This window comes from Pochonia chlamydosporia, chromosome 2 (genome assembly GCF_001653235.2).
Source record: "Pochonia chlamydosporia 170 chromosome 2, whole genome shotgun sequence".
In the NCBI taxonomy this organism is placed as follows: Eukaryota; Fungi; Ascomycota; class Sordariomycetes; order Hypocreales; family Clavicipitaceae; genus Pochonia; species Pochonia chlamydosporia.
Window position 1 is genome coordinate 4,975,352 of NC_035791.1, and position 25,711 is coordinate 5,001,062.

General features: G+C 51.1%; 11 protein-coding genes across 11 annotated transcripts; 6 read left to right on the plus strand and 5 right to left on the minus strand.

Moving 5' to 3' along the window:
- Positions 1-409: 409 nt before the first annotated feature.
- VFPPC_03551 (ribosome biogenesis protein Urb1) lies at positions 410-3,924 on the minus strand (the record flags this gene model as incomplete). Its single annotated transcript, XM_022428338.1, has 2 exons — positions 410-3,690; positions 3,768-3,924. The coding sequence occupies 2 exons, from the start codon at positions 3,922-3,924 to the stop codon at positions 410-412; spliced, it is 3,438 nt and encodes a 1,145-aa protein (XP_022284627.1).
- A 913-nt stretch (positions 3,925-4,837) lies between these two features.
- Positions 4,838-5,065, minus strand: VFPPC_15665 (hypothetical protein; the record flags this gene model as incomplete). Its single annotated transcript, XM_018293418.1, has 1 exon — positions 4,838-5,065. The coding sequence occupies one exon, from the start codon at positions 5,063-5,065 to the stop codon at positions 4,838-4,840; it is 228 nt and encodes a 75-aa protein (XP_018147754.1).
- Positions 5,066-6,471: 1,406 nt separating this feature from the next.
- VFPPC_03552 (acid phosphatase-like protein) lies at positions 6,472-7,839 on the plus strand (the record flags this gene model as incomplete). Its single annotated transcript, XM_018283044.1, has 3 exons — positions 6,472-6,558; positions 6,635-7,157; positions 7,250-7,839. The coding sequence occupies 3 exons, from the start codon at positions 6,472-6,474 to the stop codon at positions 7,837-7,839; spliced, it is 1,200 nt and encodes a 399-aa protein (XP_018147755.1).
- A 1,151-nt stretch (positions 7,840-8,990) lies between these two features.
- Positions 8,991-10,579, plus strand: VFPPC_03553 (3-phytase B precursor; the record flags this gene model as incomplete). Its single annotated transcript, XM_018283045.1, has 2 exons — positions 8,991-9,172; positions 9,268-10,579. The coding sequence occupies 2 exons, from the start codon at positions 8,991-8,993 to the stop codon at positions 10,577-10,579; spliced, it is 1,494 nt and encodes a 497-aa protein (XP_018147756.1).
- A 2,029-nt stretch (positions 10,580-12,608) lies between these two features.
- Positions 12,609-13,459, plus strand: VFPPC_03554 (acid phosphatase-like protein; the record flags this gene model as incomplete). The annotated part of the gene is made up of 2 exons (XM_022428339.1): positions 12,609-12,713; positions 12,887-13,459. The coding sequence occupies 2 exons, from the start codon at positions 12,609-12,611 to the stop codon at positions 13,457-13,459; spliced, it is 678 nt and encodes a 225-aa protein (XP_022284628.1).
- Positions 13,460-14,184: 725 nt separating this feature from the next.
- On the plus strand, positions 14,185-15,217 carry VFPPC_15667 (myo-inositol-1-monophosphatase; the record flags this gene model as incomplete). Its single annotated transcript, XM_018293420.1, has 3 exons — positions 14,185-14,302; positions 14,393-14,551; positions 14,601-15,217. 3 exons carry the CDS (start codon positions 14,185-14,187, stop codon positions 15,215-15,217), a joined length of 894 nt encoding a protein of 297 aa, XP_018147759.1.
- A 287-nt stretch (positions 15,218-15,504) lies between these two features.
- Positions 15,505-17,306, minus strand: VFPPC_03555 (multidrug resistance protein; the record flags this gene model as incomplete). The annotated part of the gene is made up of 2 exons (XM_018283047.1): positions 15,505-16,829; positions 16,886-17,306. The coding sequence occupies 2 exons, from the start codon at positions 17,304-17,306 to the stop codon at positions 15,505-15,507; spliced, it is 1,746 nt and encodes a 581-aa protein (XP_018147760.1).
- Positions 17,307-18,272: 966 nt separating this feature from the next.
- Positions 18,273-19,552, minus strand: VFPPC_03557 (RNA-binding La domain-containing protein; the record flags this gene model as incomplete). Its single annotated transcript, XM_018283048.1, has 3 exons — positions 18,273-18,384; positions 18,442-19,220; positions 19,322-19,552. 3 exons carry the CDS (start codon positions 19,550-19,552, stop codon positions 18,273-18,275), a joined length of 1,122 nt encoding a protein of 373 aa, XP_018147761.1.
- Positions 19,553-20,749: 1,197 nt separating this feature from the next.
- On the plus strand, positions 20,750-23,149 carry VFPPC_03558 (phospholipase A2 (PlaA); the record flags this gene model as incomplete). The annotated part of the gene is made up of 1 exon (XM_018283049.1): positions 20,750-23,149. The coding sequence occupies one exon, from the start codon at positions 20,750-20,752 to the stop codon at positions 23,147-23,149; it is 2,400 nt and encodes a 799-aa protein (XP_018147762.1).
- Positions 23,150-23,446: 297 nt separating this feature from the next.
- On the minus strand, positions 23,447-24,622 carry VFPPC_03559 (mitochondrial 54S ribosomal protein YmL3; the record flags this gene model as incomplete). The annotated part of the gene is made up of 1 exon (XM_018283050.1): positions 23,447-24,622. One exon carries the CDS (start codon positions 24,620-24,622, stop codon positions 23,447-23,449), a length of 1,176 nt encoding a protein of 391 aa, XP_018147763.1.
- Positions 24,623-25,103: 481 nt separating this feature from the next.
- On the plus strand, positions 25,104-25,658 carry VFPPC_13489 (hypothetical protein; the record flags this gene model as incomplete). Its single annotated transcript, XM_018291264.1, has 4 exons — positions 25,104-25,106; positions 25,170-25,189; positions 25,316-25,498; positions 25,589-25,658. The coding sequence occupies 4 exons, from the start codon at positions 25,104-25,106 to the stop codon at positions 25,656-25,658; spliced, it is 276 nt and encodes a 91-aa protein (XP_018147764.1).
- Positions 25,659-25,711: the final 53 nt, after the last annotated feature.

Here is a 25,711-nt window from a genome sequence, read left to right on the forward strand (position 1 = left end):
TTGAATTTATTTGGTCTTACTGTTACTGGGGGAAAGAGTTGGATTGAGCAGGCGTGTTGAAGCTTGTGTCTAGGCAGTTGCGCTTCGTTTGGGTCTAGTTTAATCAATGTACAAATGACTGTTATAAGTTATAACCAGATGGAACATGTATTGTCTTGATGTTGACTGGTGTTGTTCAAAGTCTACACCACTGTTCAAGCGTTCTTGGTATTGCTGGATGCTGGCTGACAATCAAAGCTGTTGTAATATTGGTGCCCCGAAATGCAATACCAAGTAATTTGCAAGCGAATTTGGGACAACATGAAGAAGGCGAACACAGCCCCCAGATGGTCATCTGTAAGGCATGATGGGACATGTTACATGGCAATATTTCAAGCCAACCTATACCTGGTCATCGATTCATAAACCTCTATGCTATGCTATGTGGCTCTCTATTCCTTGGTATCTTTTCCAACAATTGCTCAACACCACCTTTGCTCCATGTACGAACTCGCTCTTGATCACACGTCTCCCACGCCCGCAGCATGAGCGCCTCATACACAGCCGCCGTGTCATCCACATCGCACGCCGCTCGCAGCGAATCTAACCAGCTAAGAATACCAAATCTCGTGATGAGAGTAGTGCTCCCAGTTTCGATACAAGTGACCCGGTAGACAAGCTTGGCTAGTCTCGTACGCAAAGCCGACCGAAGGTATGGATTGCTCCCCAGCGCGAATATCTTCTCGAACCAACGCTTCTTGTGGAATACGCCGAGATCGAATGGAGTTTTGAGACTATCCAGCAAATAGTTGAGCAGCCACGTCAGTTCAGTATAGTATTTGTCGTCCTCTGATGGTACGCCGTGGAGAATATCATGTACTAGAGGGAGCTTGTCCAGGCCCCAGACTGGGCTGCGCGTCAAGTAGGCGTTGACTTTGGGGTATAAAGGATGAAGAGGAGTTTTAAGGACGTCTAGGGCGTGGATGGTAAAAGCGATAAACGCAGAAGGAACAGGTCCAACGTCCACTTGTGCCCTTGACGACTCGGCTAGTTCTGACAAGAGTAGCCAGATCTGTGTCTTCTCTTCATATGAAGATTCCTTGATCTGCGCTGCCATTTTGAGAACGCCTGTAAGCGCTTCTTTGCGAAGGTTGATGTGTTCTGAGGCTAGCAGGCGCACCAAACCAGCTGCCCATCCATCTTCTATCATGTCATCCACGCTTTTGGAAGCCCATTTTGATAGCACTGTGGCGTCTTCATCAGACAAAAAGGGCACATGTAGCGTCTCCTCCAAAGATTCTTGACTGATAGTTGGCCCGGTGACTGCTTGTTCACCGTCGGGAGCGGATTTATTAGTTGTCCATTCGATGTCGTCGTACTTCTTTAGAGCCTTGACCTGCTTCGTGTTTCCAAGCTCGGCGGGTTTGGTAGGTGTTGCGGAGAAATGCTTCTCTATTTCCCTGTACAAGTCTTCTATCAACGCATCGTCACCATGTGACTTTCGAACGGCATTGTAATAAAGCGACACGAAACTTGCAAGTTGACTAGTCGCGTTTTCATCTCCAGTGTTGACGATGTATGGCACTTGCTCTGTGATAACGACATTCAGTAAATCCGTGCCATCCGTCTTTTTCGAAGACTTGGACTTTGAAGAGTAATCCTTCATCAGGTCCAGGTATTTGATGGGTGATGTAGCGCAACGGTTGACACAGTTATCTAAAAAGGACCACACGCTGCCCATTGCTATAGTACCCATAGTCTCTTGTGTACATCGCAGCGCTTGTAGAAGCGGCTTTAAGGCGGCCGAGGTCGTCACAATTTGACTTTCCAAAGCAACGTCTGCCAGGACAGCTTTCAGCTGACTGAGAGGGGTATCCTTCTCGTCACTGCACAACAGCTGCAGGAGTGCACTGAATGGTGAAGATGCTTGGCCGTGACCGAGAGACTCGAGTTTTGCAAACCATCGCATACCAGGGGAGTAGCTCGCAATCAAGACTAGGTTTTCGAGCTCCATTAAGCCCAAATCTCTGGCTTCTGCCTCAATGTTGTCCTTGTTTACATCTTTGAGTACGCCCGCAAAAAAGGGAGACACGTCAAAGTTGGCTGCAAGAGCAACTCGAGGGATGACTTCGTAGTACAGACGCAGTAATCGACTTGTCAATGACTTGTGAAGAATGTTTTCAGATGGAATGCTTTTGTAACAACGAACAACTTCCTTCATGTCCGGTATCCGTTGGCAAAACGAGTCTATCAAGCGTCGACTGGCCTCTGTCCATATTGAGCCCTTTCGTCTTGACGGGCCGTTGAGCATTTCCACTGCCTTTGACAACTTTTCCAACCCCGCAACCAAGATTCGCGTGGCAAAGAATGAGGTGAGGTGTGACTTTGGCGACAGGCACCGGATGAGCACTTTCTCATTGATTGGCCTGGGCATGATATTGTCGAGGAGAACTGAGGTCGGAGGTGGCATAATAGCATAACGAGATGGGTCGCCAAATGACGGGGGAAGCGGGATCATCATGGTATTGAATAAGAATGCTGCGTATCCAATCCAGGTCATGGAAAGTTTAGGCTCAAAAGTGAATGACTGATTATTGTAGAAGTAGTCTGAAATGAGCTCCGGTGCTGCAGTAAAGATAGCGACTAGGAGTTCGCAGTGCTTGAGGTTGGACCATGGTCGCAATTTGCCGACAAACTCGGAGAGCGCGAAATTATAGACAGGAATGCCGTCTCGTAGCTTACCCTCCCAAGGGTCTTCGTCGCTGTGGTTCTTCCTACTTCTCGCTGAAAGTGACGAAAACTCATCATCCGCTTCCTTCGGATACAAGCCTTTGTACGGGTAAAGTATACCGGCGCTAGGAGTTGTGCAGGCGAATATCAAAAGTTCGTGGGCCTTTTCGCAAACAAGGTCTTTCTCTTCTGCATTTGCAGTCGTGCTGGAATACGAATATAGAGAGAGTAGCCGCATTAAAATCTTGGTGTTGAATGCCTTAAATTTGATTTCTCGAGCAATCCTGCTGTCACCTAAAACGTGCGTCTTAAGTGACTCAATGATTTCAAGGACGAGATTCGGTGGATCGTTTTTCATCATGTACGTCAAGTGCGATATTTGCTCTCGTTGTGACAGCAGCTCTCGTCGGCCTTCCGAGTGCAAGTATTTGAGACAGCTCAAGTAGAGACGCACAGCATTGGTCCTGACTGACGCCTTTCGAACATCTTCTGGTGCATCGCTTACGTGGCCCATTTCCAGATTTCGTCCTAAGGAGGTAAAGGTGTATATTCTTGCGCGGACGATATTCTTTGCGAATGCTCCGCCGTCGAAGCACACAGCCTCACGCAGCATCCGTAAGGTGGGCGAGATGATGAACCCCTTGCCTTTTTCGGAGCCAAGGTTTCTTGATATGCATTTGAGCTGCGCTTCCTGGACCAATGTTTGGCAAATACCAAGTCCAAAAGGCACCAAATGTAGTGACTCGGAGAGCACCTGAAGGAGAAGGGCGAGAACAACAGCGACAGAAGACATGACACCTTCATCGTTCACTTGGATAGAGAAAGACCACATTTCCATGATGTCGTGGAGGTGAACTGCTTCCTCACTTGTGTCTCGCGGTTTCACCTTCTCCAGGTACTCTTGCAATAGGGCGAGCTTCGATTTGCGGTCGGCATTGTCTGAAATGATGTCGTCGAGAAATCGTTTCAATGATTGAAGACCTTTAAACGAATACCCAAGAACTGATTAGTACACGATAATTGGAACAATTCATGTGATCAGCACAGAGAGGACAAACCGTGACGAGCATTGCGCATGTCCTGATCGAAGGTCAAGAGCTGCCAAAGCTGGTCGCTTGATGTGACATCCTCGCCAGTTGGGACATCCTGGGTGAGCTTCTGGCGCTTGCGGAAAGCCGCAGCACCGTCTGTTCCGTGAGATGATCGCTTAACCATTGTGATAAGCTCAATTGACGGACTCGCCGCCCAAATGGATGCGATGCAACTCAGCGTAATTACAAAATGCGCCTGCATCCATGGTCATAATTTCTAGAGATTTTGGAGTTCTGCCAGTCGTCACCGCCGCCCCGCTGGACAAGACTGGTTAAGTTCATGCATCCAGCTCTGGACCCAGGCCAGGGTGGCAAGGTGGGTAGGAGGAAGGCCAGAAGGCAGATCTTTCGCTGCAAGTGGAAGTCGATGTTGCGTTTGAGTCGGCTTGTGACAATTCTGCCAGGGCTAAAAAAAGAAGTGCAAAACGTTGATCATTTTATTCTCTTTGTTAATTCCTGGAATAGCATCGAAAACAAGGCTCTGAGAAACGCGGCCAAAGTCTGGACATTGAGTCTCTGACTGATTGTCAATAGGATCGATTTGGCTGGCTGGTGGATTTTCGCCGTTGTCTGAAAGGCAAGAGCTGCCCAAACTCCCTCCACATGTCCATCATTGACATCTATGTTGATGGAACATGGAACATTGAACGCAACAACAAACAACAACAACAGCTATCGCCAAGATCATGCCACATGCCAAATGCCAGTCCTCTCCACTCCGGATCCAACGCAACTTTTGCCTTCAACACACGGAGCACGGCATACCACAACGTTGCTCGGAATAAATACAACAATGAGGCGTGGCAGACGGCGCAGACCACAGTGCCTGACTGTTGACCGTCTTGACCGTCTACTTCCCCACCTCCACTCACACCAGGCTGCTAGTACTGATAGTCTTGCACTATATTTCCAGCCCATCTTCCGCGGGCTGTGTAAACCACATTCAATGGACAGAGGAGGCCCGAAGATGTGAGACAGACATGAGGCTTTGCTCGTCATCACCACTTTTGCGACGCTTCCCTGGTCATCATAGGCCGTCATCCACCTCCAGCATCAGGCAGTTGGTGGACCTGATTTGCACCAACTTCGACTCGAACAAGCCACTTATGCTGCACGAAGCTTCGGCCTTCCCAGCTCAGTACCATCTCGACGATTTCATCATGTGCCAATATGCTCTCTTCCATGGCCCTTCTGCCCAAGCTTCGGCGAGGAGTCCACACAATACGACTTGATTTCAGGACTACTTGAGGGTGTATGAGCCCCATGCACGACTCCGTACGGAGTCCAACTGACCAAGGGAGCGAGCCGTATTCTGAACTTCTGTAGCCATCTATGCCTTGGCAACCTGGGTATCCAATGGATTTATTCTTAGCAGCCAAAGAACAGGCGCGTTGCGAGACATGAACACCTCCATCACGGATTTACGGACTCGCGGACGCCACTCGACAAGTTCGGCTGGTCCGTCTGGAACCGCCTGCAAAAGCCAGGGCTACTCAAAACCTCAAACTCCATCTTGTATCAAATGCGGAAAGAACAGGGGGCGAGTCTTCGCAACAGAATGACAAAAGGGGAATCGCATTTCCAATAGCCTTTGTCCGTCGCCGAAACTTCATGTCGCCAAGTGGGAAGTTCATGGGCGAGTGGCGTGGCAAGGACGCAATTCCAATCGAAACACGGCTCTTCGTGGCGGACATGAACACCAAGCCCCGTCGGCCAATGTCTGCAGACCACGCGACCCTTACGGGAGCGTCCTGTGGCAATACACCAACAAGCTTGTGATGACCGCGCAACCGTCAAAGGCGAATGCAAGTCATCGACTCGCTGTGGTCGACCGGCCGTCTGACGCTCTTTGTGGGTCTTTGAATCTCAGAGGGTGGCGCCAAACCATCCGGACCCGTTGTCCTAAGCGCCGACTGGACGACTTTCATTAAAGCACAGCCTATCAAGATCCGTCATCTCGCACCATCACCAAAGAACATACCAGGACCCAGCTGCTGATGATGGAACAAGCAAGCAAGCAAAGCTTTTTTGTTTGTATTTTGGGCCACAATGCCTCCGGGTCCCGGCGTTGGGCTAGATGAGGCTCTCCTTCATCCATGGTCAATGGTCAATAGTTGCTGTGCCTGCCTGCCTGCATGTGGTCTAAAAACACGGCTGTTCGCTTGCAGACCGTCCTTTGCTTGAACTTGCTTGTTTCTTTCCCTTCAGCTTTCCGGACATTTCAAATCGCTGGTCGGTTGTCCATTTGCTTTGCACATTTTCTTTGTTCACTCGCTTGTTTTTTTTTTCATTACTCTCGCGGCATGTAAGAAGCTGAGACAGCACAACTTATTCTGTCCGTAGTATGAAAGTGTCGGCGAGTGCCTCCAGCGAGGCTCCGTTGTCGTGGTTCTCATCTATTATGACCTGCTGGTCTCCCTTCTCTTGCTTTGAGCGAGAGTCACGATATAGTAAGAAAATATTTCCTTGCCTATTCTACAATTCTTTTTTTTTCTCTTTCTTTTTGGCTATTTCTTGTTTTTCACTTCGGTTCCAAAATGTCAACGCAGATCGACTTTGCAAGTGGAATTCTGACAAGTGCTCTCTCATCAGGTCATGAGAAACGTCCTTCAATGGTCGTGCATAGTCAACCTTCTTTTCAACCTCGTCCGGTGGCAATGACTGGGACGGAATGTCGGGATGCTCCTTGGAAGCAAATGCCCCCGAGGAAGAGTTTTGGATCAAGTCGAACAAGCTTTACAGCGAGGAGTCGATTTTGGTCAGATGGGTCTTCGCGCCGGCCGCTCATTTCCGCACCATCTGACTTTCGACATGTACAATCCGGATCATTGCAGTTCCCACCTGATTTATATGCCCCCAATTACCAACCGACTCAAAGGCATCCCCGGCGACACGAGGATGAATTTGTGCGGCAGGGAAGCCGCTTTCGGCCTCTAGAGCTCAGCATATACATGCCAGACCGCCGCATATCGCCCATTTTACCACACTTTGAGTTTCCTCGAATCATTACACCTCCACCTCCACCAGCATACCGTGCAGAGCGATCTGAAGACGATCACCGGGTTTCTCGCCAGCGTAGTTATTCCTCCATGTCATTTCATGTTCCACGGCGGCATCCTGTCGATATCTCCCCGTCTGCTGCGCAAGACGAACTTCCTCCGCAAATCCCAGCCAAATCCAAGTACCGACGCCGTGCCTACACTGCCCCGGAGGTAGATGCTATCAAAGAGCGTGTTGCAAGTGCCTTGATCGAAGTAGAGATGCTCCAGAAGCAGATTGACGATGTCATTGAGAGACAAAGTATCTACGCAAGCAGTCGGCCATCAACATCGCATTCGATGGCACGCACCATACCTGGTACGTCTTCTTGCCTCACGCATCGCCAAATACTGGGATCTCTCGTTTCTGCATACCTATTTTGGAAATAGATGTACTAACTGGCGCAATAGAGTTGGAGCCCATGCCGTCTATACCTGCTCTGCCACCCGCAGCTCCGTCATTCGCAGAGCGCCTGAATGCAGATATAGAGCGACCTCAAACTGCGCCTCTCAAGATATCAAAGACTTTAAACTCAGATTACAGGAAGGCATCTGAAGAGGGCATCAAGACCACCCTGCAGCAGACCCAGGAGGTACGCGAGCAGCAGCCGCTCCCGCCGCCATTGCCCCTTGTTCTTCGACCACCATTGCGGAAGAAGAAGTCATTTTCTCGCGTGTCAACGTGGCTCTTTCCTGGTCAAGAGCAGGGTAAAAATGGAAGCTTTGAGTCAGTGACCAACAGGCCCAGGCCGGTGAAGAACAGCGAAGGGTTTTACCAAATCGTCTCGGCAGATGGCACAGTAGGACACCGAAGCTGCGAATCAATTGATAGCATGTCGACTTGGGACACCGAAGACGAAGAACGCTCGCCGCCGACAACTTGGTCCCCGCAAAGTACGCCGGCGTCCAAGCAGGGAGAACAGACTACGATAGAGCGCAGGGCAACGTTTGGCAAGAATGACGCCAGGCTCGGGAAGCCACCGGTTGGCGTCGCGGTTTAAGGCAGAGCCTTGTATTTTGCTTTGTTTTTTGTTCAATTCATATAGAGTAGCAACGAAGGATTTGTATATCACGGAATGATACCATTTTTGTATATAGCATTCGCATGGACGTTAGGGCGGATATGGAGGTGAGCGCAGGGTTAATGAAACGGGGTTACAAAGCTGAGCTTGATTGGTTGTAAGGGAGAAGTTAGAAAAGAACACTGGAGGGATCTGGGACTTGATAGAAAAGCCGGAGGCAAAGAACGAGTGGATGTCTGGTAGGATTAGGGTGACGCGCATGGTGGGATTCCTGGATGAGGAACAAAAGGGGACGTTTGAAACGACTGATGGGTGAAACAAGTCATGGCTGGATGCCAGGCAATTTTGTTGCACACCTTTATATAGCTATGTTGAGTGTTGAATTGAAACAAGGCGCGAGAATCGCCTTTATGTTTGTTGCAATATTGTTGCAAATGTCCAAGGGGTGATTTACTTGGTGCAGCTGAACCCGACTCGGCTCAGATCCGGCATTAGAAAATTCAATGTTTGTACGTATCTGTCACAGACTTCCGTGGCTGCAAGGCGATTTGGTCAGCACTGAGGCTTCAATGTTCATATTCCGATCCGAGCAGACCGGATTCTACATGTACGGCTGGGGCGGGTCAGGGGTCAAGTCTCGGAATGAGAGTGGCTGAAGGCGAGCAGGAGAGGAGAGGAGAGGTCTGTGTTTGTGTCAAGTCCACTTGGATCGTCTCCAAAATGCATATGCGTCAAGGCTAGACCAGACATTTCTCGTCAACGACCACGACCACGACCCCGTGCACCGGCTGCTGTGGTCTGGCCTGGCCTGGCCTGGCCTGGTAGACTTAAAAAGTCTGGTTCAGCTACAGCCACCACCACCGCCGCCTTCTCCAGTTCTCCCCTTATTCCAATCACAACTTCAACAACGAAATCCATTTCATTCTGACTCTCCTTTTCCCACGTGTCGCGCTGGATAGTCCCTCATTTTGCCGCGGCCTAACAGCGGCCATTTGCCATTTCTTCCAACAGTGCTGATCGGCATTTTAATGCTACCTCGTCGTGCATATTATATACCCATCGTGCAGATATAGAGCTCCACGCTAGGCCGCCCTGGGCACCGAGAGAAAATGGGGATAATATCAGATACCATGGCCTCGCTGAGGGCACTTGCAGGCCCGAATCACAAATACAAGGCCATCCCGATACCTCTCTCTGGTCAAAATCCTGCCCAGCAAGTGTTTGACGAGCGGCCTCCTCGTTCAAAGTTTTTTAAACTGTCAATGGGCGTCATGCTGCTCGTTCTCTTCGTCTTCCTGGGCTTTGCCTTTGCGTAAGTCAAGTTTTTGCTTCCTATCATCACCAGGCAGCATTCCACCTCCCATGCGCTCCCCATTGCTCATCAGTAGTTCTCATACATGTCTATAGGCGTGATCGGTCAGATTCCAAATCATGTGTTACCAATGGCACGTGTAACCAGAAATCTAATAAGCACTGGGGTCAGTATTCACCCTACTTCTCGGCGCATGAGGGATCAATCAAGCCCGGTGTCCCATCCGGATGCGACATCACTTTTGCCTCCATCTTGTCACGCCATGGATCTCGTAACCCAACAGCCAGCAAATCAAAAGCCTACAAGGACTTGGTTGAGCGAATTCAAAGGGATGTGAAGAACTATGGAAAGGGATACGAGTTCCTCAAGAACTACAAGTACACTTTGGGCTCCGACAATCTTACCGCTTCAGGTGAAAAGGAGATGGTCAAATCTGGAAAGAAATTCTTTAAGCGTTATGCGAAATTGGCCGAAGATTCCACCCATCCTTTCGTTCGCGCTTCGGGCTCTGACAGAGTGGTCATGTCTGCCCAAAAGTTCGTCCACGGATTCTACAAGGCCAAGGGCACGAATGGCAGCAAGTATTTCGAGGATATTCTCGTCATTCCTGAAGGCAAGGGTAGCAACAACACTTTGGACCACGGAACCTGCAATGCGTTTGAAGACGGGCCAAATGCCGAACTTGCGCACGAGATGCAAGCCCCGTGGAGGAAGATTTGGGCCACTCCTATAATGAAACGACTCAACGAAAAGCTTCCCGGCGCCAAGATAACCCTGGACGAAACTGTCTTCTTCATGGATCTCTGCCCCTTCAACACTGTTGCCTCTAGCCATGACAAGCATTCTGACTTTTGCCGTTTGTTCTCCAAAGAGGAATGGCGTGGGTACGAGTACTACGAGTCGCTGGAGAAATGGTATGGCTATGGCCCGGCAAATCCTCTGGGGCCGACCCAGGGAGTTGGCTATGTCAACGAACTCATCGCTCGTCTATCACACGCACCAGTCAATGATCACACGTCAACAAACACCACTCTCGACTCGAGTCCGCCCACATTCCCTCTCAACCGACTAATCTACGCCGACTTCACACACGACAACACCATGATGACAATCTACGGTGCCCTTGGCCTGTACACAAATGCCACCGAACTTCCAACCGACCACAGGGTATCGCCCAAGAATGCAGATGGGTATTCTGCCTCACAGGCCGTCCCATTCGGGGCACGAATGTACGTCGAAAAGATGCACTGCGGTAGAGACAGTCACGAATTGATCCGAGTCCTCATCAACGATAGAGTTGTGCCTTCCAAGGGCTGCAAAGCCGACAAACTGGGTCGTTGCAAAGTTGATGATTTCATCAACGGGCTGAATTTTGCTAAACAAGGCGGTCACTGGGACCAGTGTTGAGATAGAGATGGAGATGAAGGAAAGAGCTTGGGGATGAATAATTATACCACATAATGCATTAATTTAGCGATTCGGCTTGATCTTAGAAAGCCTACATAACAGACAGTAAACCACGTTTGGGATTTTACAACTTCTGCGTTACTTGGTGTCAGCAGCAGGCATGCGGTGGGTGAGGTGTATAAATATCCGTGGTTCTGCGCCCGGTAGGATGGCTGGGCGCAATAAGTGCTTACACCTAAGCTTGTGCCTGGCAAGCATTAGGATAAATACGTTGAATGTCCAAATAAAAGCTCTGCTTACGGGAACCCTCCTGGGCTTGACCGGGCAAACTGGGACATTTACCCCCTTCAACGCATGAATCATGTTCACGAATTGATTCAAATTATCACTAAAGACGACGAGCCTGAGTGAATGACAAATTATCCAGGACAGATTCTATATTGAGGCGTGCCCGACGCTAACGACACTTTCACATTCTCATCTCTAGTGTATGAGCGAGAAGAAAGTGCGGCTGATGAATTTGAACTACGCACCAGCATTCTTGACATTTCCTCCAAGTACGAAAATAACTGCGTGTCACGGGAAGACACTGGTCGTAGCTGTAGAATGGATATCTACAAATGAAGAAAGTTGCCTATCCCGATGAGGCTTAAATACGGGAAAGGAGCATCTAAAAATAACGCAAACTTGCCATCTTTCATTTCTGTCCTGAAACAAGATCTTCTGGCTGTCTCGCTTGTCATGTTTAGAGGGTTAGAGTACGCGCCGTGGAGTTTGGCGTTTCAGGAGGCGCCGTATTAATATAGCAGAGGATGCATCCTTGTCGTGTATGCTCGTATTTTCTAAGGTATCTTTGTTTGTCATGCGAACTATGATGCAGATTTGCATCTGGATTTATAAATGCAGTTGCGGATGAGCTGTTGAGATTAACGAGTGTGTGCTCAGCACAATTCTTCGTAGGACTGTTCAAAGAGGATATGCAAAAGTCGATTAAACAACAATAAAGCCAAGTCATTTGTTTTTGACTAAAGGGACAATGACACAACGGTCAAGGTTGCTGCTTTATAGATAACAAAAAGGCGATCTATGTCGGCAGTGACCTAGACAGGACTCTTACTTAGTCACAGGGCTGTCAGATGGCGTCGCGTCAAAGATTGGATGATTTACAGAGTACAGAGAGGGGTCAGAAGTATTTGAACAAGAGCAGTGTATTCCGCATAGCAGTGTATGCTAACACGTATTGAGATGAATTGGTTATACTCGGATGTGGGCAATTACTTTTTTGCTACGGACCGTAGGTACAGAGTGTGATTTGGTGTTTTGGGTCAACTGGTGGCCAATGTCTGGCAGGGCAAAAAGCGGGGCGCCAGACTTGCATGCAATGGAAGCTTCTCACCTTCCAACTTGGAAACTGGCACAGACCGACGCCCGCGACAAGGAAGGTACCACGGAAAGTCTTGGTGTCTCACCGGGTCAGAACGGATGCCACTCGAGGACATCGATCAATTTGATTGAGAGCACTTGAGATAAAATAAACTGGAGACTGGACACACTAATGCTTGAGCTTGTTAGCCACTGTCTCCACTGAATCTACAGCAAGAACTGTCAAGTCGGGTCAAGCCAAGCCTGGTTGACCACGAGTGGGTGCTCAAGTCAAGGTGTCCGACATTGAAACCACCAGACCAGGCCGCTTTTGATGTATGAGTGTCAAGTCAAGTACACATGCAGCCTGGTACCAAGTCCACATGCACCAGTTGACCTGCCCGTACCCAATCTCGCCCCAAGCTCGATTCCTGCTGCCTCGCGCATTCGTCATCCAACAACGAAAGGTGCCGTGGCCAGATTTCAACCAACATTGAACCCAACATTGACCACGACTTGCTTGCCTCGTCCCCGCTGAGATATTTGCACGAGCGTACCGCAGTCCATGGTGGAATCCATCGTGCGCTGCTGCCGCTACTGCTCTGCTTCTCCCTCTGCATCCCACCATTGATTGTTGCGACACGGTAGCTCTGCATTCTCACCTACAATGGTGTCCACGGCCGGGGCAATCGTCATTGCCATCGTCGTTCTGCTGCTTGCAGCCGTCGTCGGTTGGATTGTCTTTACTCAAATGCGCGCGCGCAGATTAGGCGTACGTATTGATACATGTACCCGAACATGCCGCTCATCGTTCAACGGCTCTGCTTCTCTGTGCGAACGGGCTTCGACACACTTGAATTTGATGCGCTCGCCAGGATCAAGACCCCATTACCTTTCGTAGTTTGGCTATCAAGTGCTAACCCTCCTTTTCCTTTCAATTTACAGCTACCACCCCCTACGCTATCGTCATATCTACCGTGGCATCGAAACGAGAGTCCGTACGGTCCGCCTCAGCCAGCACCCGGCGGCGTTGTCGGCTGGTTTAACGACCAAGTACGCAAAGTCAAGAACAGAAACAACCGATCCGCAGCCGGTGCGTACGAGCAGCCGCTCCACGGCGGAACTGGCGGACGTCGCGGCTTTGGTCCCCTGGATCCCGATGAGGCCTGGGATGCCCGCGTTGGCCACGAAGCCGACGGCTATGGCTATCTCGAGGAGCAAGAGCTTGGCCGACATGGCAACACCGAGTACGCTGGCGGCGGCAGCTACAACATGAACCTCGCTGCGACGCCCGGCGCAAACTTCGACGACGAAGAGCGTGGTCGCCAACCACACCGTGCTGGCGGAGCGCACACTACGAACCCCTTCGACGATGATGCCGCCTCAAGTTTACGTGGTGTTAGTCCTCGACCAATTGACACATCGGCAGCGCAAAAGCACAAATCAACACCAGGTGAACCAGACAGCGCCGGCAGCAGTCCGACGGAAAGAAGGTCTGCATTTAGGGAGAATATGTAAAGCCATGCTGAGGAGCGCTGGCTGCAGACAAGGAGATGGAACCGGCGACAGCGAATGACAAGGATATGAGGCGCGGAAGCTATTTGAGTCAGGTGGAGGACTGGTGTGAATTTACTCGAGGAACTCGACGTTGAAATGGTTAAAAGTTGCCTATACATAGCCGGGCTGGAACATGTCATGGCACAAAGGAAACTGGTTTTCTCTATTTGCACGCTGTACTTTAGGGCTTTAGGGAAGCTCAACATGGCCGGAGTTTTATTTGGGTACCGCCCCGGTTGACTGATCTCTGTTCATAATAAAATACACGATGGTATTGCTACACTGCTACCGCCGCTCAAAGGACCATTCCTCATGGAGGATTTTGCGTCTTGCTGTACTGTGCCGATTGGAATGTCTAACTGTGTTATTGTCAAACAAAACTTGGCTCACTATGCCATCAACAAAACAAACTCATAAATAAACTCCAGTCAGCGTACTCGCAAAGCACACTTGAAGTTTGAAGGTGTCTGCAACACCAACTGAACATCGAAACCCACAGGTTCTCGTACTAGTATCAATGTCCCACAGTATGAAGCAAGCCAGACGTCACCCCTCCACATCAAACCTCAAATCTGCCCCTCCACCCCACACCCAAGCAGAAGCTCCCCTCGGAAAGCTCCCTCACTCTAAACAACGTCGACTCCATGAGATACCATATCCGAACTGCTTAATTGACCTCAACAACAATGGCAGAAATCAACCCTCAAGCTGTTCACGATGAAATGGTGGCGATTGCCTACGAGGCAGGACGAATGATTCTCGCCGCCAACCCTGCTGATCTCGATACAGGGACTAAACTCAACTGTACGTTTCGGCCAAGAAGACAAGGAGATTCTTGTTGAGAGCTCTTACTGTCTCTAGGATCTAATGACTAACCCTTTGACCCCCTACCAGCCGTCGACATTGTCACCGAGGCAGACCAGGCTGTTGAGAAAATGGTGTCCACCAGACTGGCCAACTCATTCCCATCCTTTTCCTTCATGGGCGAGGAGACATACAAGCCTGGCATGAAACTAGGACCAGAACCTACCTTTGTTGTTGATCCCATTGACGGTAAGTCTTGTCCTCCTCAACTTTTCGTCTCTGTTGCTAACTCTCACAGGCACCACCAACTTCATCCACTCATTCCCCAACGCCTGCATCTCCCTCGGCCTTGCGGTCGAGCGCTCCCCAGCCGTCGGCGTCATCTACAACCCCTGGCAAGACCTACTATTCACAGCCATCAAAGGCAAGGGCGCATACATGACCCGCATCAAAGGCACGACTCCTCAAAAATTACCGCTCGCAAAGTCCCCACGCCCGCTCCAAGGCATCGGCACCTCCCTCATAGCCATCGAATGGGGGTCCGGCCGCGACGGGCCCAACTTCGAGCTCAAGACAGACGTGTTCAAGAAACTGGCTGCTAGTCGGGAAACCGGCGGCTCCATGGTGCAGTCGCTTCGATCTTTGGGCTCAGCGGCGCTTAACACGGCGGCCGTTGCGGCTGGGCAGTTGGACGCCTACTGGGAGGGCGGGTGCTGGGCTTGGGATGTCTGTGCAGGGTGGTGCATTCTCACGGAGGCGGGGGGCAGGATGGTGAGTGGGAATCCTGGGAATTGGGAGCCGGAGCTTGAGTCGAGGGTGTATTTGGCTGTGAGGGGGGCGCCGACTGGGCAGACGGAGTTGGTGGAGGAGTTTTGGAAGGTTGTTGGGGATAGGAAGATGGATTACTCGGTTTAGGGGGTATGCTGGATAATGACTATAGATGCAGATAAAGTATAGATGTGTGGACAGTCATAGACTGTGTTTTGCAGTTCTTCAGAGGGAAAGATATCAAGTCTTATGCTGTTGATGCCATGTAGTATTAACTGCATTGTATATATGTGTCGTTGCTCGCTTAACAACCATGCCGGAATGCAATGTAAAATGTGTCCAACCCATCTCGTTATATGCCATTCTGAAAATCCCATGCAGAAACAAGAAAAACACTTTTCACCTCCAACCTTTCCATCACCAACATCTTCCACTCACGGCCCAGCGCTAAACTTACTCCTCGCCCTCAAAGCAGCACCATACTTCCACAGCAAAAAGGGCGCCGGCCATCCCACAACAATAGAAACAATAGCCAGCACCGTACCGCCCATCCCATACCCCAGATTCTCATACATGGTCGGCGCAAATAGCGGAAACCCAAATCCCGCCAAGCTTCTTAGCACGGTGATGGCTCCCACCGCGCTGGCCGCATACCGCGTATACGAATCGACGATATAGCCTTGCACACACTGAAACCCGATAATCGACCCGAAACCAAACACCGCGGCCCCGATATTCGGTCCAATCCAATGGGTAGGCTTCTCTGCCGTCCACGCATATATAAAGATACCAATCGGCACGAGCAACGCTCCCGGCACCATCATCGGCACTCGAAACTCCGGTCGTCCTGGTCCTCCATCCGGAACATAACGACGCTTCAGAGCTGCGTACACGCGATCCTGCAACGGAGCACACACCTGCGTCCCCAGAAAGAATCCCACCCCTATAGAAATGTAATTCAGGCCAATAATCCCAGGCGTCTCTCCGTACTTGGTGGCAAACAGCGTCGGAAACGTCGAAAAGATCAAGTAGATCATGCCATACAAAAACATGAGATACAACGACAAAACCTGCACAATAGGCTGTGTCGCCAGCAGTCGAAACGGCCTGGTAAACGCATTCCCCAGCGTCTGCAGCAACGTCCTGTCCGGATGGTCGAACTCCGTCCGCAACCCCTTATTCCCCGTCTCCTTCATCAGCCGCAACTTCTTGCGGTGCAGCAGCACCGGCGCATACGTCTCCTGCAGGAAGAACACGCCAAACACCTGAATAACACCACATGCAATGGTCGTGCTGTAAAACACCCACCGCCATGTTGTGCGCTCTGCGATCCAGCCTCCCGCCACGGGGCCGATGGCCGGTCCGAGGAGCGGCATGAGGGAGTAGATGCTGATGGCGCGGCCTCTCTCCTCGGCCGTGAATAAGTCGCTGAGGACGCCGCCGCCGATGGCGAGCGGTGCTGAGCCTCCTATCCCGCCGAGGAAGCGGAACGCAATCATCTGGCCTTCGGTTTTGGCTAGCGCACAGCCGAGGTTGAAGAGGAGGAAGACGATGTTGGAGGTTTGGATGACAATGACTCGGCCATAGAGTTCGGATAGGGGGCCCCAGCCTAGAGGGCCGAGGGCGTATGCTGCTACGAAGATGGATAGAACGAGGGCTCGCTCAAGTTCGCTTTCAATGTTGAGTTCCTTGCCGATGGCTTCCAAGTCGGGGGCTACCATTGATGAAGCCACTGGGGATATGAGTGTGAAGAATGACACTGTAAGGTTAGTATGATGCTGGTTTTATGTAGAGAATATGCTTCTTTCGGCTTACCGCATATAACAGCCGCCCATTTCCTCTTGTTATGCCACGCCTTTGGGTTCTGCGGATCATCTGGTCCATCCCAGGTCACTAAATTCGGATCCTTGGGCTCATTGCTGTCGCCGCCAGAATCATTCCCATGGCCATTTTCACTATTCCCTCGTTCCAGATCCCGCTGGTTCTGTATCCCGTCTCTCACCTCTGAAACAACCGTCGTGAGTGACCGACCAGATCGTGCTGAAGCAATTCTCGACAAGGACGCCCTCTCCCGCTCAGTTTCACGATCAGACCCATCTCCATCTTCCGAGTCCGTCAAAACAGCAGGTCGTTCATGTTTCTCCTCATCAAACCGGTCCAACTGCTCACGGGGACTATTTCCAGTCGAGACCTGTTCATCAGACAGCGTAGCCTCTTTAGGATTCAACGACGCCATGTTGTGAATGTACCTGATATTCTCATAGTATTCACAACTCTAGTCTTGTACGTATCCCATAAGACACAACGAATATAAGACAAACTCGCAACAAGCGATCACAACCGAAATATAACAAAACATCCAAGTTTCCACAAACCCCAAAATCTTTCACAAATACCATCAACAAACAGCAAGGATCACTCACATACCCAGCCTAACAGCCAACCTACCTACCGCCTTCGGCACACATACCCTACAATCCATAGCGCCGAGCCGGTGCCGCTACCAACAGCATCAGCTAGTTCCCACGCACTGACTAAGGACCGCCCAAGAGAAAATCTGCAAAGAGGCGACGAAGATCCTAGTTCCGCCCAGCTTGTCCATGGAAATGGGGCAGAAGTGCAAGAAAAAATTTACTAAAAGAAAAACCACTTGGCACCAAGTGCCCGTCTTCTCCACTCTGCACCCGGCCGAGTTTGGTGGGGCCGAGAGACGACTTGTCCTTGTTGGGATGGCATAACGATGTGGGTGCATTTTGGGGCGGGAACTCCATGGATGTTTTGGCCGCGGGAGATTTCCGACCTGGGTGAGTTGTGCCGTTTTGTGAGTGTAGTTGGGCCGGAGTCGGGTTGGTTTCGGGGTATATCCGCTGTTGGATATACGACTGTAAGATGGCTTTGATGGGATTGACTTTGGATGGAGATGGGATGTTGACCATTGACCTTGAGATAATCCAAGACAAATATGACGTGACTACAGAGTAAGGGCGGCTAATATTGTCGCCGTCCAGTAACTGGATGTTTACAACAATAATACTGGTAAGAAGTCACCATCTCCCACTGGTACAGAACTTATATCCATAACCTAATATGCAATGAATGTCCTTTATCTCGATACATGACAAATCCAACAGTTCAGTAATCAAGCCGCAACGCCCAAACATGAAAAACCCATCTAGTCCCTTTCAGTCCATCGGCATGCTGTCTACGCCTCCGTAGCCTCCTTGGTATCGACCTTTTTGGCGGCAGGCTCCTCGCCAGCAGCATCCTCGTCACGAGCTCGCTTTCCGTTGGACTCTTTTCCCTCAGGAGCGCTCCTACAGCACGTTAGTTAGCTCACGATATTGTTAATGGAAACTGCGAAATAAACTTACTCAGAGTACGTGGCATCCTTGACTGGGCCGTTATCACGACGACCGCCATCTCTGCCGCCACGGCCACGACCTCCGCGACCTCCTCGTCCGCGGCCGCCCCGTCCGCCCCGGAAACCATTCTTCTGGTCCTGCTCGCGTCTCTTCTTCCAGTCATCCTGGTCACGACCACCCTTTCTGCCTGATCGCGAGCCATCCTTGCCCTCGTAGAATTTTCTCGCGCCATGAGCGCTGGGCTCAATCTTCCCCTGACGAATCAACTCGTTCTTCTCCTCACAGTACTCCTTCTTGCTCATAATCTTCAGCTCGTGTCCCTTCCAGGTAGGCTTTGGTTCCGTAGCGAGGAACTTCTTGGCCTCTTCCTCGTTCGCAAACGTCACAAACACGGAGCCCTTGAACAGATTCTCGTTTGTGCGGCGCAGCTTCAGACCCTTTACCTCACCGAACTGAGCAAAGAAGCTCTCGAGGTCGAATTGCGTATCGGGGTTCTCATCTCCAAAGCCCTTGACGTAGACGGTGGCTGCTTCGGCCTTGGCCTTACCCTCGGCCATGGGCTTGTACGGCGTCTTGCGCTTGACCACTTCGGAGCCCTCTTCGCCTGAGACCTCGAGCAATTTGCTGTCGCGGAGGGCGGCGACGACGGCGCTGTAGGGCTGGAAGGTGCGCATGCGCTTGAAGGAGTGGATTTTGCTGATGGCCATGGGCTTGTTTTCGGAGCCGCCGCAGGTTTCCCACATGAATTTGTCTTGGGGGAAGTTCCAGTCTCCGAAGTAGAATTCGACCTATAACAAGTCAGTAATTGGTCGTCCCAGACAATCCAAAGGGGGGAATAAATAGTATGCGACGAGAAATTGGTTGTAGCCCGCCAGCCAATGTCACTTACCTGCTTGCGAATGGATTCGGGGTCATCTGTCACCTCTCGAACACTGGGATCAAACTTGTTGTTCTTCTTGAAGTCCTTGTAGTCCGTCTTGGCAGTCGTCTTGATCATTGAAGCGTCCTCAGTGCCGGCTTCCTTGCTGGTCTCCTCAGCGGTCTCACCGGCAGTGGTAGCCTCCTGCTGCTCGGCGGGAGGAGCCTCGACGGGCTTGGTAGTGGCGTCGACCTCGCTCATGTTGTCGGCGCGAAAATAAGATCGCTGGCTATGATAATTAGGATGGCAGCGCAGGCGTGTACTCAAAGGTCCAGGTTCTAAAGAGCGACAGGTCAGTCGCACGGCAAATTAAGGTGGCGGGGTCCAGGCAGTATTGCGAAAAGCAAAAGAGTCATCGGCGTGACAGGGTAGAGGAGCATCCTTCGCAGCGCGTGAGTCAATTCGTCTTACCTTTTTATCGAGTACAAGTACTGTCAAGAACAGAATTCGTCGGATTTGGAATGGAGGTCAAATTGTGTTGTTTATGAGGTAGCTTTCCAACTGCATCCACAAGAAAAAAAGGCAAAGAAATTCTGCCGTTGCGCAAAAAGCTTGGGAAAATCTGGGTCGAGTGCTGGGGGCTCACCGCCTGCGATATGCGGCGGGGCGGTTGTTCATAGCCATTTTCAGACAACAGACCAGACAGTTCATGCCCCACCATTCCATGCTTCAATGTTGGCTTCAGTTACACACTGGTACAGGAGCACCCCACAAACTCGAAGCAAAGCATCACATATTCGAGTGCGATTGGAGAAAGTGTAGTTGAAATTTGGAGTATTCAGACATGTAGCTTGTCAATTGGCTTGCGTATTCTCCGCTGAACCGGCCAATTCTGTCACAAAGCTGCTATTGCATTGCAGACTGTCTGGGTTCCTTTGGCCACATATGCAGCTCTTTGGCACCAAAATGCCATTGTGCCTGTGCAATCATCAAACACAAACCCTGTCAGTAGACTATCGAAAATAAAGCAACTGAATCAGTACAAGTTCGAAAGTATGGCACCTAATATAGAGTTATTTATTCATTTTTGTTCGCATTACATTCAAATATAAGTTGCAGCCGAAAAATTGATCGCCACGTCCCAACAGCCACCCGGCAATCGGCGCCAGTGCATCAAACCAAGCCCAGCAGAGCTAGCACCTCAATGCTCCAATGACATAAGCTCCACGCCAACACCAAAAACAAGCTTGAGATGTGGAAACTTGCCGCCCTACGTCTGCCTACTTACAATTCACGCGCCATTATACGTATGGCCTCTCTCCGTCTTTCCTTTGTCCAATTGATCTCGATGCCAATCGTGCCCATCATGCAACGATAGCAAATGCCGGTCCCAATCTCCATCCTCGGCATCCGATACATACGTCATAGCAGTTGTAGGGGGCAGATTGAACCAGCGTCATGAAACGATTCGGCAATTTAACCAAAGGCCTCCAGGCCCTCAATCCGTCGTTCAGGCTAGGGCCAAGACGTATCAGCCCTTCAGCACGCAATCAGTTTCAGCGCAACTTCTTTACTCAATCGAAAAAGACCACCACTGGCTCAAGTCTACCTGTCACAATTGTTGCCGGAACCTTGTTTATATGGTGGCTCTACCCATCCGATGACTTTGCAAAGCTTTCACCCCCGCGTCAGAAGAGGAGAAGAAAGTACTATGATGATGCCACCGATGTTGAAGAAGATGAAGACGACGAATATTACGATGAAGACCAGCCGGAGACAGCGTGGGACAGCTTCGCAAAGCGCATCGAAAATGTCACGCTCATCACTGAGACCGAATGGGCCGCCTTTTCCGAAAGAGTGGCAGATATGATACTGCCGGATTGGTCAAAGCTCGTCCCAGGATATTTGCGAAAGCTTCAAAGAGAATTGTCAATGGCACCAGGTTCCCTGGCAGATGAGATCTGGGAAGAGGCCCACGACCCAGCAATCAATCCAGAAATTTCTTACACTGCTCACGTTCGCGTATCGTCGCAATTATGTGATGATGAGAAGGAGTTTCTTGCAAGGCGAAAGCGTGTCATACGAGTTGCCTTAGCCAAGTATCTTGGGCTCGACGAAAGTGATATTCACCCCAACGACGTGCCTACCATTGCCATGTGCGGATCAGGAGGTGGACTACGTGCGCTTGTGGCTGGCACAGGATCGCTGATAGCGAGTGATGAAGACGGTCTATTTGACTGTGTGACTTATACAGCCGGTGTCAGCGGATCATGTTGGCTACAAACGTTGCTGAACTCGTCTATATCCGGCGGCAACCTCAAGATGCTTCTGGAGCATCTGAAAAACAGGACATCGATTCACATCGCCTACCCACCCGTTGCCTTCCAGTCCCTGGTGTCATTACCCACCAGCAAGCCTCTGCTCAGTGGCCTCGTGGAGAAACTCCGGGGTGACCCCAAGGCTGACTTTGGTCTTGTCGATGTTTACGGGCTACTCCTCGGGGCTCGATTCTTGGTGCCAAAAGGCGAACTGGGCGTCAATGAAAGAGATTTCAAGCTGTCTAACCAGCGGGAAGTCATTAAACACGGAGACCGCCCACTGCCCATCTATACAGTAGTCCGACATGAGATTCCTCAGGCCGATCAGACGAGGTCTGAGCCCACAGAAAGGGAAAAGAAGCTAGCCAGGGAGGAACCATGGTTCCAATGGTACGAGATCACGCCTTATGAATTCTTTTGCGAAGAATTTGGGGCTGGCATACCTACTTGGGCCATGGGACGCAAGTTCAACGACGGCAAAGATGTGCCGCCTGAAACTGGTTTTCATCTTCCTGAGATCCGAGTTCCTCTGCTGATGGGCATCTTTGGAAGTGCCTTTTGCGCAACGCTCAGTCACTACTACAAAGAAATCAAACCTCTGGTTCTCAGCATATCCGGACTAAGTGGCGTTGACCAGTTTGTGTCCGGCCGCGATGACGATTTGAGCAAAGTACACCCAATTGACCCTGCAACCATCCCCAACTTTGCCTACAAAATGAACGGCAAACTACCAGGCACAACCCCCCAAAACATATATGAGCAGGAACACATCCAGCTAATGGACGCCGGCATGTCCAATAACCTGCCCATCTATCCCCTCCTCCGACCCGGTCGAGACGTGGACATCCTCATCGCATTTGACGCCTCTGCAGACATCAAAACCGACAACTGGCTCTCCGTAGCCGACGGCTACGCTCGTCAGCGCGGCATCAAAGGCTGGCCACTGGGAATCGGTTGGCCCAAAGCTGACGAGTCCGTTCAAGAAGCCACCAAGGAGCTCGCCGACGCAGAGGCATCCTCATCCCAAGAAGCTGCACAGCGACTCCAACAAGCCAAGCAGGAACAAGAGTCGCGCCGCAGGCTCGCCGGCCCCGCAGCCAAAGACCCCCAAGAAGACGACAAAGAAGCCAAATACAGCCCTGGGCACGAAGAAGCCGGCGACTTGGGCTACTGCACCGTCTGGGTCGGCACCACGCAAGAGCGTGCCCCAAATCCTCCTCCACCAGCTACGGCAATCAACGACACCAACAAGTGGCAACTTTCGCAGCCAGACGCCGGTCTGGCAGTCGTGTATCTCCCCTTCCTTGCAAACGAAAAGGGACCGGACATCTCGCCTGGGACAACTGATTTTCTGAGCACATGGAACTTTGTATACACACCCGAGCAGATTGACAGTGTGGTGAACCTCGCAAGAGCAAATTACGATGAAGGCAGGGACCAGATCCGGTCGACGGTGCGGGCCGTCTACGAGCGAAAGAAGCAGCAACGCGAGCAGGCTGAACGGAAACGTGTCCAAGGACTAGAGATTCTGAGTAGTTGAATATAATTCTGCAGATAGCATTTTGGATGTGGTAATTTACGGGATGCCGGAGTTTACAGGATGTCAAAACGAAAATAAATCTACTTTGTAATCGGCAGAATTGCCTTGTTGTATTTTTTTCTCTGGAAACTCCCTTCAAAGTAGGAGTTTTAAACCAATTGTTCTACAGTGTATCTTAATGTACAGTGGCATGCTTTTTCCAGCCTTTCGACCCCTTGACAAGTACAACCATATCCTTTACATGAGCCCGCGTCCCCTGTCTTCCATGCCCCAGCGTCTCAGCATACTAGTGACGCATTAAATGATTTCGCCAATGTCAATATGCGGTGCTTTCCAGGGCTTAGCACCCTCCTCCATCATGTCGCTCGGAACGCGGACCTTATTCCCCGGACTATACAAGTACCACGCCTTCAGCGAGTTCATAGACGCCTTGCGTCTGGCAATATCCAAGCTAGGGCCAGCACCCTCACCCAGCTTCTCCTTGCCGCTGTAAATACCGACCACATAAACAGGCGTCCTCGACAATCGACCGGTTTCGCTCTCCAACCGAGCAACGGGGGCTTCGAACCCTTCTCTGGCGCAGAGCATGGCCAGCTCCCGCGTAGGCAGCTGGAACTGAAACAACGCCGACGGATCAAACTGTCTCGCTAGAATATGTGATGTGACGAACGACTTGGCTGCTTCCCGGCCGCTGTGGGTGTAAATCGATCCCACAACAGCCTGGACAAACGAACCAAACGCCTCGTTTTGCAGAGCGTGATAACCCTGCTCACCTGCCTGCCCCTTCTTGCTCAACGCATCACCAAAGGCGTCGTCCAAAACAACACGACTGCTCACGCCGCGTCTGTAGGAACTATCCCGTCGCACCTCAGAGCGCACATAGCCCCATCGCGTACTGACCAATTGCTCGCCATCCGCCTTCCATTGCAGCAGGCCCGGGTCGACCTCCTCGCCCGGAGCCGCCGCAGCCTCGACACCCCATCTCCTCGCAACTTGCTGCAGCGACTCCTGTCCAGCATACGCCCTCAGCGCCTCGTACAAAATGGTCATCGGTAAACGTGGCCACTTGCACACGAGGTACTCGAGCACATGGTAGTTTATAATGGTGCTCCCCAAGAACGCCAAATTCGAATTGTTAAAGCTGCCATTCGTGTCCGCCGAGGGGGTAATCAGCGCCCTCGCAAGCGTCTGTAGCGGAACCTTGGCAGACAGTGCCAACCGGGCGTGTAGGGCAGCTAGTTTTGCCGACTCGAGGCTTCGTTCGGGGGGTGGTGAAGGGGCGGCGTGGATTGTGTGTTCGGCGACGGCGAGGTCATCTGCGAGGTGTTCCGGCGCAATGGCAGCAGATGATTGGCATCGCAAGGATTGGAGGAACGGCTGTCTACTGGCTATGCTGATGGGTGCAGAGGAAGCTCTTGAGCTGGCTTGCAGCAGCTGCTTGCTGGACCATTGTGACACTCGTAACCTCTTCATTTGGATGTCGAACGGGAACGCAAATTAGAAAGACAAAGTAACAGACACAAAAAGAAATTGAAAGTCTCCCCTTCCTCCAATTCAATTCGAGCAGCAGGTTATTGAATGCCGCCGACAGGGAAGGGTCGTGGTCGTCGAGAAGAGCGCGGATATATCAAAGCAAGTCCAAATTGGATCGTCGCGGAAAAAAGTTCTGCGGTTTGTACCGTGGTGGCCCCAGGCAAAGCATAGAGTCGTGTGAGCGGCTCCTGGAAAAGGGTCTCCAGTGGCCTTGTGCACTCAAGTCCACCCTCGTTGCCTTTGACATGGATATCCGTCGGAATAACCGTCGGACCGGGAATCCACGGCTGCTCATTGCAGGTGGATGCCGCCCACGCCCAGGTTCTGGGGTCAGAGGATAAGATTGAAAGCTGGTTCACTGAAAAGACGCAATTGCGCACCTCAATTCCATCCTCCTACGTCCGTTGGCAAGTCAATCAAAATGGTGAGTGAGATCTAGTTATCTACCGGGGGATTGTAAGTGCACCAGCTAACCTGACACGCGTAGGGCGGTGGTGGAAAAGTACCGTAAGTCCTTGGCCGCGAGCACCCGATTGCGTCGACTACGATTCCCTGGATCAATCACGCCGATACAACTACATCTGTTCGATCAATCTGTGCATAGTTCTAATGTCCGCGTCTCCGACTTAATAGGTACCCCAAGCACGTCTGGTCGCCAGCTGGTGGTTGGTACGCTCAACCCGGCAATTGGAGAGCCAACACGCTCGTCGCCGCAGGCATCATGGTCGGCATCGTCGCCGTAACATGGAAATTCAGCGCCGAGAGAGAAACATGGGCTCGCAAGCCGGAGCCTGGAGAGTGGCACCCAAGCCGATAGTACGTCGAAGCGGCCCAAACTAACCCGAGCCTACACACGCGGTCCAATGTCTACGCTGAAGCAAGAGTGAGGCACTAACGTTGTCATAGCTGGTCAAAGCAATTGATTCAATGGGATAAGGAGGACCGGTTGAAGGAGCAGGCTAATGCGAAGGACTAGAGTGTTTGCAGTGACGGGAAACAAGGAAACCACCATGATAGAGATGGGAGCGG